General features: G+C 41.1%; 3 protein-coding genes across 3 annotated transcripts; 1 reads left to right on the forward strand and 2 right to left on the reverse strand.

Annotated features, from left to right (window-relative positions):
* Window positions 1–250: 250 nt before the first annotated feature.
* otop2 (otopetrin 2) lies at window positions 251–3084 on the reverse strand. The gene is made up of 7 exons (XM_040121510.1): window positions 2831–3084; window positions 2077–2477; window positions 1860–1996; window positions 1720–1778; window positions 1504–1628; window positions 623–1422; window positions 251–529 (listed from the first exon to the last, which is right to left on the reverse strand). The coding sequence occupies exons 1-7, from the start codon at window positions 2881–2883 to the stop codon at window positions 359–361; spliced, it is 1746 nt and encodes a 581-aa protein (XP_039977444.1). The 5' UTR covers window positions 2884–3084; the 3' UTR covers window positions 251–358.
* Window positions 3085–4347: 1263 nt separating this feature from the next.
* Window positions 4348–5818, forward strand: amn (amnion associated transmembrane protein). Its single transcript, XM_040121536.1, has one exon. It carries the CDS (start codon window positions 4370–4372, stop codon window positions 5798–5800), a length of 1431 nt encoding a protein of 476 aa, XP_039977470.1. The 5' UTR covers window positions 4348–4369; the 3' UTR covers window positions 5801–5818.
* A 375-nt stretch (window positions 5819–6193) lies between these two features.
* Window positions 6194–11728, reverse strand: LOC120786224 (E3 ubiquitin-protein ligase TRIM16-like). The gene is made up of 6 exons (XM_040121523.1): window positions 10987–11728; window positions 10631–10726; window positions 10255–10488; window positions 7609–7780; window positions 6932–7006; window positions 6194–6846 (listed from the first exon to the last, which is right to left on the reverse strand). Exons 1-6 carry the CDS (start codon window positions 11395–11397, stop codon window positions 6311–6313), a joined length of 1524 nt encoding a protein of 507 aa, XP_039977457.1. The 5' UTR covers window positions 11398–11728; the 3' UTR covers window positions 6194–6310.
* Between the last annotated feature and the right edge of the window lie 1243 nt (window positions 11729–12971).

The raw sequence follows: 12971 nt of genomic DNA on the forward strand, positions 1-12971 counted from the left end.
TGGCAACAATTAGTGTTGTTTGTAATGTTCAATACCACAATAGAATCAGAAGAACAATTACTTACCATCCTCAAACCTCTACTACATTATTCAAGTGACCAAGTATTTTGATGACCAATTAAATCTCCTAGTCATCAATAACTATACATGTAATTGACTATGTGTTTAGACTGCAGCACATCAAACACATGACCTTATGTGGGGAATTTAAAAGTTTGGGAAGCAAATCAACAGCTAATGACAACTGTTGTATAGTGACTTTTAAGTTCATATTTATTAATATAACAGGTAAAACTTAACACTTAATACAAAAAAAGGCTATTATAAAATTACGCCACATACTCAAAAACAGGTTCAGCTAAGAGAGTAAGTACACCTCAAACAGACTGGCAACTGAGTGCATGCGGTAGAAGATTCCAAAAGGAAGTCCAATATTCACAATAGCAGCCCACATTGTGAATTTGTAGAATTTTATCTCCAAGGGATGATCAAACTGGGGACGAGCACCAAATGCAGGCATGATCCACAGCTGTCAATACAGAGTAAATGAATAAGCGGGACAACAGAAAAAACTGGGTCGTTTGCAGTTATGGTTAAGAAAATAAGTATGAATACAACTTACAATGATATTAGCAAACAGCAGAAAAGCACAGACTTCCTTCAGAACTCTTCTCTTCCAACTTGTCTTACTAAGACTTGAGGTCAGGAAGTAGCTGGACTTATTGCTCTCCATTACAATGCTCATCTCTACGTGTTCCTGGAGGGCGTGAGCATTTGTGTGCAGCGCCGCTTCCTGCATCACGTGGAAGGGCTCCCGATGCAGGCCTTCAATGATGAAGTAGTTCTGAAGGCCGAGCTGGAGCACCGTCAGCACAGCCCAGCCCAGGTTGAGGGCGTTCAGGTAGCCTCTGGCTCCCGTCGCCACCACAGCCACTATTGTGAAATAGCTGATGACGAACTGGCCCATCGAGGCTCCAACCAGCAGCCCCATATCCAGGCTGCGAGTGGGGTTTTTCTCCGACACATGCTCCCTTCGGTCCAGCCTGTAGAAAATGCAGCCTATCATAGCTGAGATAGACATCAGGCTCACTATCACTATATTCACGATAAAATGAATCAGCAAGGCCATGTTTCTCTTCTCCTCTTCTAGTACGTCCACCTCGTACAATATAAATGTCACCAGTCCTATCACCACAAGAAGTATTCCTGCCAAGGGTCCTAAACACACATCCTTTGGACGGAACCTAACGTTGTGGTGGCTGTGATCCTCCACAAGTCGACCCACATTTTTCCACATGACATAGGCCATGGCAGAAGCGAAGAGGCTGTATTCTATGTTGAAGGGGTAAAGGTAGTAGTAGGCCTCTTTGAAGGTGTCGCACACCGAGTGGCTGCATTTACACTTCTTATCGCCGTAGCTGGCTGAAATGGGAAGAACAGTTTTGAGCTATTTCGTCTTTAATGGTGACCATGAATAAATCCGACGACAAGTGATAAACATACCTCTGTACATTTTGTGAGAGACACTGAAATTTAAATCAGGAATTTCAGTCTGGTGAATTGATTCCTCCGTCACTGCTGCCATCCACACCACCAGGTTAGTTGAGAGTGTAAGAGTAAGCCCACACCTGAAAGAGTGAAACAATGACTGTCCCGCAAGATTAAACATAAATGAGTAAAGAATTGACTGTAATAAGTAAAAAAAAAAAAAAAATTTACCGTGTAAAATTTGTGTGTACCTGCACACAGTCCTTTGCATGAATCCACAGGAAGTATGTCTAAAACAAAGAGGTTCCGTTGAGTTTTCCCAACTCATCCAAAAGTGCAAATAAGGCTGCATGTTCTCATAATACAACAACCTGGACAACCAAAAATACAGCTTGCACGACAGGGAAGGCAACTTTAACAGCTGAGTCACAGTGAAGGTAGCCCACATAGTTGGCAATCTTGAAGATGTCCATGAGTAGACTGAGCAGGCCAAACAGCACAAGTCCAACTGCAATATAAAATATAATAGAAGTGATTGAGCCATGAAATGAAGCTCACCTAAAAACAGAGACCCAAGACAGTTCTCACCTCTGAGCCACACAGGCCCCGCATGGCTGTCTTTGAACAAGACCGCTTGATCCTTTCGAGAGGTGAAGACTGTGTAAAAGAGCATCCACAACATTGTTAGGAGGAGGAGAACGATGACGAAGATCTGCCGGTGCACAGCAGTGATGGCCACGCTGTTGAAGGCACTGCCGCTGACCAGGGCACAGCCCAGGATCAGGATGTTGATGCAGATGATGCCAGACAGGAGCCATCCACCACCGTGGTGGGCCCTCTCCATCACTACCGCCACATGGTGGACACTCTCTCGCACGGCCTCCGCACTGGGAGGATGGGAAGGACTGGGGATATGTTGGATATTTTCCAGTTGTGCTGCTGTTTCTAGGTTTGATGGATGGGCCTCCACAACATCATTTGGTGTTTTTCTTCAAAAAAAAAAAACCCAAAAAACCATGTCATTCAGTTGAATGAGTTCAGTTTGCTGGCAGTAAAACAGCAATAACCCCAAACATGTTAAGGTTACCAGCTGAGAAATACAAAATGTTTTTTATAAACCCACAAAGGAATATCAGAGGCCAAGGTTAAGCACTGTAAAAACTCCCAAGTGTACCAAAGAAAAACCACCAGTCTTGGTTATGAATGTTTTTTTTCCTTGGGGGGTTAATACACTTTGAAGTTCTCCCTACTCCTTCTAAATGAGGGGCTCTGTGGGTGGCTAGAGTTAATTTTAGTCATAGATAGTAGCTCTACACTTTTGACTAAACCATCTCAAATTTACCTAGAGACGAGTTTGTTGCAGGTCCGGAACATCTGCTGAGCTACAGTTTTCATGATGTCCTCCCGACCAAATGGGAGATTGTAGGCCGCAGTAACGTCAGAGGCAGGTCCCGGGACACTTAAGACACGTTAAAAATTCATCTGTGGAGATTGAAGCGAGACGCAGCGAGAGCTGGAAAAGGGCCAGCGTTCCTCCTTCCGCAGGCCGGATCGCACAGACAAGCCGGCGCGACGCACGGGAGGGGGGGGGGGCACTAAATGAAGAAAAACAGGTGCCGTAAGTTCCGGCTGATTAATTGTTCTCATTTCTCACCCTGCACCCACCGCGATCCCCCAACACACTTCGGGGACATTTTATTGTCATTCCAATGCAAACAATGCGACTGTGGCATAGGCGAGACAACGCCTTAGAGGAGTTTCAAGGAAAAATGAGGGTGTGTGTTTATTTATTTATTTTTTATTGCATAATCCTGGTACCCGGTCCAAGAAGCAGGATCACTGAGTTATTTGGCTGTCTGAGAAAACCTGGTCGTGGTGACCGGAGACATTTGAAAATCCATTAAATAAATTACAAATACAACAAAGCAGTTTGCTTCCTGAATAAATTACTGTTCCAAAGGCAATTCATTTTTTAATTTCTACTTTATTCACCTTTGAATTGTTTGAGATCACACTCAGTGACAGTTATATGAGACACATATATTGTATGATATACATATAATATCTCAGGGAGGAAACGAACATCCATTTAGATTCAGAGTCTGGCATTTCTTTGCATGTATTTATGTGTGCAATGTTGTTATGGTTCTGTAGCATATTGTGATGTAGTAGTCAAGTTCATTTAACAGGTTATGATCTTGACCGAGTGCTTTGAGATTGAAGAGATGTTTAGTTTCATACTGAAGTCAATAGTATATTTGTAACCTCATTACATTTAACTTTTAATAAGAGACCAGGAGCCAAAATACTGCATTTGCTCCCCTTAAAGGGCGTGAACTGCCTGCACTGCATAAAAGCTACTAAGATTTCTAAAATTTGGGTTTCCTGATTCCTGATTTATCAAACAGTTCATAGTGGAAATAACAAAGAAAAGATGAAACATGTTTCCAAGCTGGCTTCTAAGAAATTGAGGAACTTGGTAGACCAGAAGTTGCCCTTTGAGAAGAGTTTGTCCCTGCTTGTTTCCAGTGTATGCCTGAACATTTACTTGGAATGTAATCTGAAATGTTTTCAGTACACTGCAGTCATAGCATTTGGGCTGAGTAATCTGAAAAGATAAGGAAAGACAGGGGAATAGGAGAAAACCCACATCAGGATAACCGATGAACTCTTAAAAAAAAATTTAGTGAAAAGAAAAAAAATAAAATGCTGTCTTAAAGCAATTCTTTTAATGAAGAAAATGTTAATCTTTTACAGGTCATCTGCTTGAACAGGTTGACATGGTCCAGAGCTCATCAACTTTACTGCTAAACTTTGTGCCCTTGCGTTAGTCACAAGGTTGGAAACAAAGGTCACCTAATGTATTCTCAGTCCGTCACAAATGATCAGGATGCTGAAAACACCAGACGTGGTCCTTCTTTTCTGTCTTGTCGGGGCAGCGAACGCCCTGTACAAACAGTGGATTCCTGACACCAACTATGAGAATAAGACCAACTGGGACAAAGGAGCTGTTCCATGTGGCAATGACATAGTTCAGTTTTCAGCACGAAGACAAGTGTCTGTGTTTGTGGAGACCACACACGCTGTGCGGGAAATGAGGTTGCCAGTTGATGGCGAGTTCATCCTGAATTCAGGAGCTGGATTTTATGTTTTGGCAGGACAAGAGCCAGGCTGCGGACAAGGTGTCACTACCCAGTTTAAAGACTCAGAGGCTCTGCAGTGGTTTAACCCAGCACTGTGGCAGGTGGCTGCAACTATGGATGACCTGCAGCATGGAAACTTCCTGTTCTCAGTCCACGAGGAGAGTGTCCCTTGCAAGTATGATGATGTGGTTTTTAAAGCTCTCTCCTCCTTCAGAGTGGACACCAGCTCCAGTCAGTCTAGCATTCCCGTAAAGTCTGTCTCTGTGCAAGGGAAGATGTTTGATAGCAGTTCTGAGTTTTCACAGTATCTCAGCTCACACTCAGGTCGGCTACAGTTTCACGGATCCTCTGCCGTCACTGTTGGGAACTCAGGCTGCAGCGACCCTTCTGGCTGTGAGTGTGGGAACTATGTAAACCATCAGCGGATCTGTAGCAGTGTAACATGTGCCTCTTTGAACTGTAAGAAGCCTCTCCTCCCTGTAGGACACTGCTGTGAGGTGTGTGGTGCCATCGTCACCATTCATTATGCCACTGGTTTCAACCTGCGGACTTATAGACAACGGATCCATCACCTTTTTCTTGTCCTGCCAAAATACAAATCCATCCAGGCGGGCATGTCCAAAGTCTTCAAGTCACAACGTTTGATGGGGATCATCCCTTTTGGTTCATCACCTGAGATCCAGGTGGCTATTCTGGATGGAGAGAAGGGAACAAAGTCGGAAGCTCTGGCCCGGGATATAGTGAAGGATGCCCGTTCTCATGGCTCTAACCTTGGAATCACTGGGGCTGAATTTCAAGCCTCTTCTGGCAGCAGCAGCGATCAGTCTGGAGGCAGTGCAGGGATGGTGGTTGGAGTTGTGTTTGGAGTTTTAATTATGATTACATTCATTATCATTGTGGTTTTCCTGATTCGTAAGGGCATTGTTCAAATGCCATCAATGCCTTTGATGCCATCTCTGAGCAGCCTGAAGAGAAACAGTGGTATTGGAGAACTTGGTGGGCCTGTGGACCATGGGTTTGATAACCCCATGTTTGACAAGCCCGACATGCTGCCTGATATTCTTGGTCGGCATGGGACCGACACTACTAATTCAATCTCCATGACTCAGACAGGGGTGTACTTTGTAAATCCAGTTTTTGATGAGAATGAAACTGATTTTAATGCCTAAAGTGGACTGCAATGAACTTTATGTTTGTTAATTATTTCCAAAGTACTTTTGTATTAACTTAATGATTTTACACACCCTCCATAAAAAATAATTCCTCTTCCAGCTTTATTATAATTCAGCAATGTAAATAAACTTATACAAATGCTGACAGACATTGAAGCTTTTAATAACCAAATGACTTTGTAAGACTAATAAAAGAATTGTTGGCAGGCAATTGTGTACTTCTTTTCCTCATTTATATCACATTCAAGAGCAATAAAGTTGCAGTAAAATTGCAATAAATTCCTAACACACCAGCACAGGTTTCCTATGCTTATATTGCAGAGTTACTACTAGATGGTAGTAAATTTAACTGTCAATTACATGTACGTGAAAAAAATCCTCCATATGTACCAACTTTATTTACCTTGTAATGCAACCTCAATAAAAATTTATATTGCATTACTTTTTTCTTTACCAGCTCACAGTGATGGCAGCTGGTAATTTGTTAGTAAAACATGGGAAGAGGCATCATTTTGCATTTACCAGAGAAACTACATTATCTTTCTTCGACAGCCAGACAATAACATATAAAGGCTCTATGAAATCAGCCTTGTACTTGTGGAGCAGCCTCATAGGACCAGTTAAATCATAGAAAGACACAAAGCCTTGGTGAAAGTCAACATATAAGCCAATTCTTTTCATATCAGTAACTTCCAAGGCCGTCTCCAGACCAGCATGCCAGGCAAAGAAACCTTGGCTGTTCCTTCCAATGCACCAAGAGAAGTTATTCCCAGTGATGCAACAGGTGCTTTGTTCTCCCTTACGATCGATGCTCTTGTATGCGACTCCCACGTGAGCACCTTCCCCACTCAGCTCTGCTTCAATGTAGTGCCTGCCCAAGTAAACACTCTGTGAAGTCATCGCCTGCCGCCAATACTCAAAGCGATCAGGGTGTTCTAGGTAGTTGTGCTGCCAGGGGCTGGTGTTGTTGAGCTTTCTGTTGTCTTCAGTTAAACGTAAGAAATGATGGGTGGTGTCTGTGTCAAAGGTCAAACTCCTTGTGTCTACAATACAGGGGAAATGTCATTATGAATAGTTGATCAGCCAAATTAACAGGTTCAATTCAACATAATGTATAGGTGTATTTACATTTCAAAAAGTCCTTGCGCGTCTCAGGATCAGGCAGGGATGAAAGCTGAGAATCTGGCATCGGAGATTTAGTACCTAGTTTATCATTATGAAGAAAAGTTAATCATGACGATTTCTGCAATGTACTCAATATTTGATAAATAGAAATTCCCGAGTGCATTCAAAAATTGAGCTGAACAAATACAGACAAAACAGAGTCTACAGCCATGTTAGCGGCTTTGTGAGGCTGACTTAGGGACAGCTAAATGCTAACTTTACCATGCTAATATGACAATGACAACGCTAACATCCTGATGTTAAGCAGGTTTCATGTTTACCATGTTCACCATTTGCTAATTAGCACAAAACACAAGAACAGCTGAGGCTAAGAATGTCATTAGTTTTTGCAGGTATTTGATCATTTTTGAGTTGATGATGGTGCTACATGACAAATCAAGGGATATCAAAGTTAATATAATTCATCCTTAGAGGAACATTCATGTCCGTAATTTCATGGCAATCCACCTAATACTTGTCGAGCCATTTTACACAAAAACACAAATGTGAGCCGCTTGATGATGCTAGAGGAAATGTCAGGGGATCACCAAAGTCAAATACATCTGAGGCAGTTTTCTCTGAGCCATGAGGACCCAGATGTTATAAGGTAAGGTAAAATATACAGCATAATGTACACTCACCGCCTTTACAAAACACGCTCAGTTTGTCACTGTAGAAGGAGAGAATCAGATCACACAGCTCCTGTGTAGCATCAGTCACTACGTTGACATAAGAGGTTAAATGGTCCATGCGGTTGATGTACACACTGGGCAGACGTACATCTGCCGCTCTTTTCTTCCATTCCGAGTACTCCTAAAACAAGCAAAAGAAAAGAGACACGTATCAGGTATCATGACGTAAAATTAAGCTGTTGATCCAGAACTGTTTTCTGTGATATAACTGAAAAGCCTCTGTGTACACCGTAAATACAGCGGAGTCCAAAATAAACTCTTCTCAGAGAACACCCTGTGCTAATCCCAGATCATATGATACATTTGACCAAAATAGGTTCACACCTACCAGGCTATGCATTCTCTGTACTTATTAATTATTATTTTAAATATTTCACATATTTTGAACCTGCAAGTATTTGAAATCAGACTTGCTCTTGGACATTTTGTTTATTTGAGCCAACATTTTCATCAGCTCTGTTCTCCTCTGTTCCAGATGTGCCTGGATGCCATCTGCCCGTCTATTCTTGTACTTAGAGAACCTATATGTGTAACTAAGGGAAGCCTTCAACATCATTAACAACTTCGCCACAATCTCACACTACATAATAAACTGGAATAAAGCAATTATACTACCACTGTCTCAAGATGCTTTGGATTCTGCAGCCCAAGATTCCCCCTTCCAACTTCCCCTTGGCAACATAAGATATTTAGGCATTAATATATCTCCTAAGATGTCAGAGCTCTTCAATCACAATTATCACTTAATTGATTAATTACATCAAACACTGGACCAAGCTCCCACTCACTCTCATTGGGCAAATCCAAACAGTTAAAATGAAAACCTTACCTCCAATTAGTTATTTGCTTTCAATGATTCCCGCAACCCCCACCATAAAGTGGTTCAAAGAAATGGACTCATTACCTGCTCAATTTTACTGGAAAAACAAAAAACCCAGAATCTCATTTGCAACATTACAAAATGGAAAACCACACAGTGGCCAAGAAAACACCAATCTTTTTCCACTATTTCTTGGCAAATCAATGACAATAATCATTCAAATGGACCCAAAAGCACAACTACAAAAAGCCATGGTTATAATTATAAGCCATGGTTAGATCGATGTAAAACCACCTCAATTGCAGACCTTCTCTTCCTACCACAATCAATAGAGAAACTGAATTACTGTAAGAACAACACAATCTCCTCAACTTTGACAGCTTGGTGGAAAACCAATTAAATCCCTAAATCTTCACTAGCATCCCCAATTTGGCGCAATCTGGATTTTAGACCGCACAACACCCCCGTCTATTTTCCTTCATTGTAAGAAAAGGGACTCATTCATGTCCATCACCTTCAACACACTACAACCTTCTACATTACTTGACGAGATCATGAAAATCCCAAACTGAAAAAAACAAAAACCAAAAACAAACATCATCTCAAAGCTTTATAAACTTATATCCATCTCAGATACCGCCATAACTCTCCCAACTATAAAATGAGAAAATGACTTGGCTCTCTCTCCCAACCCTGAGCTCTGGATACAAATCTATGAAAACATCTTCTTTATGACCATTAACACAAATATGCAACTTATACAATATAAAACTATCCATAGAACCCACATCGCCCAAAGTAAAATGTTTAAAACACAATTGGCTGACACAGACACCTGTTCACAATGCACTTTGGATAGCACACACAAATGTTTTCATGCCACTTGGGCCTGCCAACTAGTACACTCCCTCTGGATAGCAGTAACTGAGAAACTCTCCACTATCTTGAGCTACAGAATCCCATTGTCCCCTTCACTCTGCCTGCTGGGAGATATTACACAAGTTACCCTCCCAACTAAATACAGAAACCCATTACTCATTTCTCTAACTATCGCTAAGGAAATAATCTTTCAAAACTGAAAATCTAGAAAATCTTGTCATATCACACACTGGACTAACCTTGTTACAGAACATATGTCAATAGAGTAGCATCTTATAGAAAGAACAATATATCAGTCTTTAATGAAACCTGGAATGCATTCTTAACTCTTCTAAACTCAAAACAGAACTCATCCAAAGACCAAAGCCACATACATGACCACAGGTCCCAACTATGATAACCATCTCCCAAATATCACAATACACCTAACCATGGGTACAGGCATATTCACAAACACACACACAATAGACACCTCCCCCACTGCTATCTACCAAACTTATTATATAAGACGGTCATGCACCATCAGTTCAGTTCACCCTTTTCACTTATTCTCCAGTATCTGTTCAGAGTAATGCTTGTCACCCTTTAGTATTGTATGTATGTATGTATGTGATGTCATTTAACGTCTATCTATGCTAAATCCCTCATTATGTGTCATTACCAATAAAAATTAAAAGAAAATAAGAACTCTTCTCTGTGATATAACTGAGAATGGGAATTGCCTGCTCTGTTGACACTGTCATGACAGCAGAGTTCAAAATAAACTCTGTCTCAGAACATTTTGTGCTAATCCCAGATCGTGTGATACATCTGACCAAAATGGGCTCAGACCTACTAGGCCATGCATTTTTTTCTTCTCATAAATTATTATTTTAAAGATATCAAATATTTTGTACCTGCAGGAAGTCGACATCAGACTTGCTCCTGGACATTTTGTTCATTTGAGCCAACATTTTCATCAGCTCTGATCTCCTCTGCTCCAGATGTGCCTGGATTCCATTGGCCTGTCTGAGGGCTTGTCTCTGCTCTCCCTCCAGAAACTCCACCGCCCCTTTTCTGGCCTCCTCCACAGTCGTCTGCATCCTGGCAAACTGCTGTTCAATGAGTACACATATCTCCTGCACTGAAGACTAAAGGACAAGAGGGGAAAGAGAGACAATAATTGTAGAAAATGATAAAGAAATTAGAATAACATCTTTGAACCAGGCCATTATATATTAAATGAATCCACAGAAAATGGGATATGGTGAAATATTTGTCTACATAACATACCTTAATTAAGTCATTGTTGCTCTGCAGCTTTTCAATTGCCCTTTCAGCTGCTGAGGTACTCTGACTGATCTCTTCTTGTTTCTTCTGCATCTCAGTCTACAAATAATCATTACAAAGAAGACTATAACAAATGCTGCATCAGGTTTTCAATGGAGACAATATGTTAGTAACCAGTGTAAAGACCATTACTGACAAACTCTAAATGAATATTTTGCACTTTATTTTCCACAATATTAAATGCTCTGTGTTGAATAAAATGCACTGTGTGTGTGTGTGTGTGTGTGTGTGTGTGTGTGTGTGTGTGTGTGTGTGTGTGTGTGTGTGTGTGTGTGTGTGTGTGTGTGTGTTTCTGAGACCTCAAGCTGTGTGCGGGCCTCCCCTACAGATGAAATTGTGTGCCCTTTGTGCTCCTGGCTCTCGCAGTCCAGACACACACAGCAGCTGTCCATCAGGCAGAAGCGGTCGAGAGGAAGCTGATGAACCTCACAAGTCCGACAGTCAATGTCGAGGAGGGGATCCACAAGACGGTGGTTTTGAAATCTGGTGTTCTGGAGATGTGGTCTGAGATGGGCCTCACAGTAAGAAACCAGGCAGGTCAGGCAGGATTTTAGGGCCTTGCTGGGAGTGTCCACGCAGGAGTCACACAACACATCTTGTGGGAGCAGTTTGTCAGATGTCAGATCGGTAGGATCCTCTGGTTTCTTTATGCTGGCATTGTGTTGAACCTCCGTCGAATTTTCCTCATTCTTACTGCTGAGAGTCGCCATGTTTAGGAATGTTCCTCCAGTCACTTTAAACCTGATTTGGTTGACTTTTAGATGGTCACAAATCCTGCTCCGCACTTACTGCTGCTTTTTCCTGCCTTTTCTGTGATCCAAAGACCCTCGGAGTGTGTAAGGAAAGAATAGAAAACCACGCCTAAGGTATTTTGCACTCAGCCAGCATTTTCACCCCTCCCCTGTTTTACTGTTCTCTTTGCCCTGTATTCAACCCCCTAAACTTAAGACTCACACCAGATCGCAGCGATATGGGGAGGAAATGACAAACGCACTACGCAGCTGGGGAGGGGAATTAACATCCTCTCATTTGTTTTGTCGAAGCTGATAACTTGACTTGTTTACTGATTTTACATTCTCCGGTAAAGTTGGGTTTTAAGGTTTAATTTTAAAAATTAACGGTGTAAGAAAAAAATTGCATCTGCGTTCTGTTTCCAATAAGGTCACTGAATAAGACATCGGTATTATTTGTGGATAATGCTCTAGCTGACACCGTCTCAAATTAGTTTTTCACTGGGACATTTAGTGCTGCTAAATGTAACCACGTGTTAGAGTCTAAGAGTGTTTCCTTTCGATAACAATGTTATGTCATAGTCATGGAGCTTCCAGACAGCGTCACTTATCCACAGTACAGCTTCCTGAATTAATGCTATGCAGCAACGACGCTTGTTTTTTGTGTGTGCGAGCAGCATGTGAGGGTTATCACTTTAGCTGAAGATGCCATAACACGAATTTTCCACTCTGGGTGTGTGTGTCTCTCACAAAGAGACACACACACCACAAGTCTTGGCAGAAGCGTAAAAATTATGTCTTTGTAAACAGAGACAAGATATTCATTTACCTGTAAAAACTGTAATAATAAAGACATGACTACATATTAACAGTCCATATTAGTTACACTATGCATAAGTGGGATCTCAATTAATTTGGTGCACTGATGAGCGAGTGAGCATTTATTTACTTTATACTAGGGCTGAAGCCAGGTTTTCCCTGCAGAATCCCACCCATCTAAATTTCACTAGCTACCAACCAAACTCTATACTAATTTTCTCAGTATTTAATTTTTTTTTAAATTCACATTTTATTTTATATTTAATTGTTAAATTACATTTTCTTCTCTCCACATTGACGTCTAAATGTTGTTTCAAAGCCTTCGGTACACATCTTTACATGAATGTTATTCCGTCGGAAATGACTAAATCATAACAAATATTAAGTTTAAGAAACATAAGATACAGCCCTATAAAATCCATTACGTGTTATATGTGTATAATTGTAGTATGTAAATTTCTCTTTGTGTCATTAAACCCTCCCAAAAACCCAGAAATATGACCGAGGACACAAAATTAGTGTCCTTAATGGTAGCTATGGCCTTGCTTCACAAAGACACATCTTACAGTATACTCTGCATATCTTAAATTTGAGTTTCTCTGCTGATGAAATATAGCAAGTAGAGTGAAGAAAGGGGAGCAAAGTATATGGACTCATCAGTTAAGTACAATACAGCATTGAAAACATTAGTATTTTTATTTAAAGTCCAACTAAAATGTTAAAAAGTTGAGATA

This window comes from Xiphias gladius, chromosome 3 (genome assembly GCF_016859285.1).
Source record: "Xiphias gladius isolate SHS-SW01 ecotype Sanya breed wild chromosome 3, ASM1685928v1, whole genome shotgun sequence".
NCBI classification, from domain to species: Eukaryota; Metazoa; Chordata; class Actinopteri; order Istiophoriformes; family Xiphiidae; genus Xiphias; species Xiphias gladius.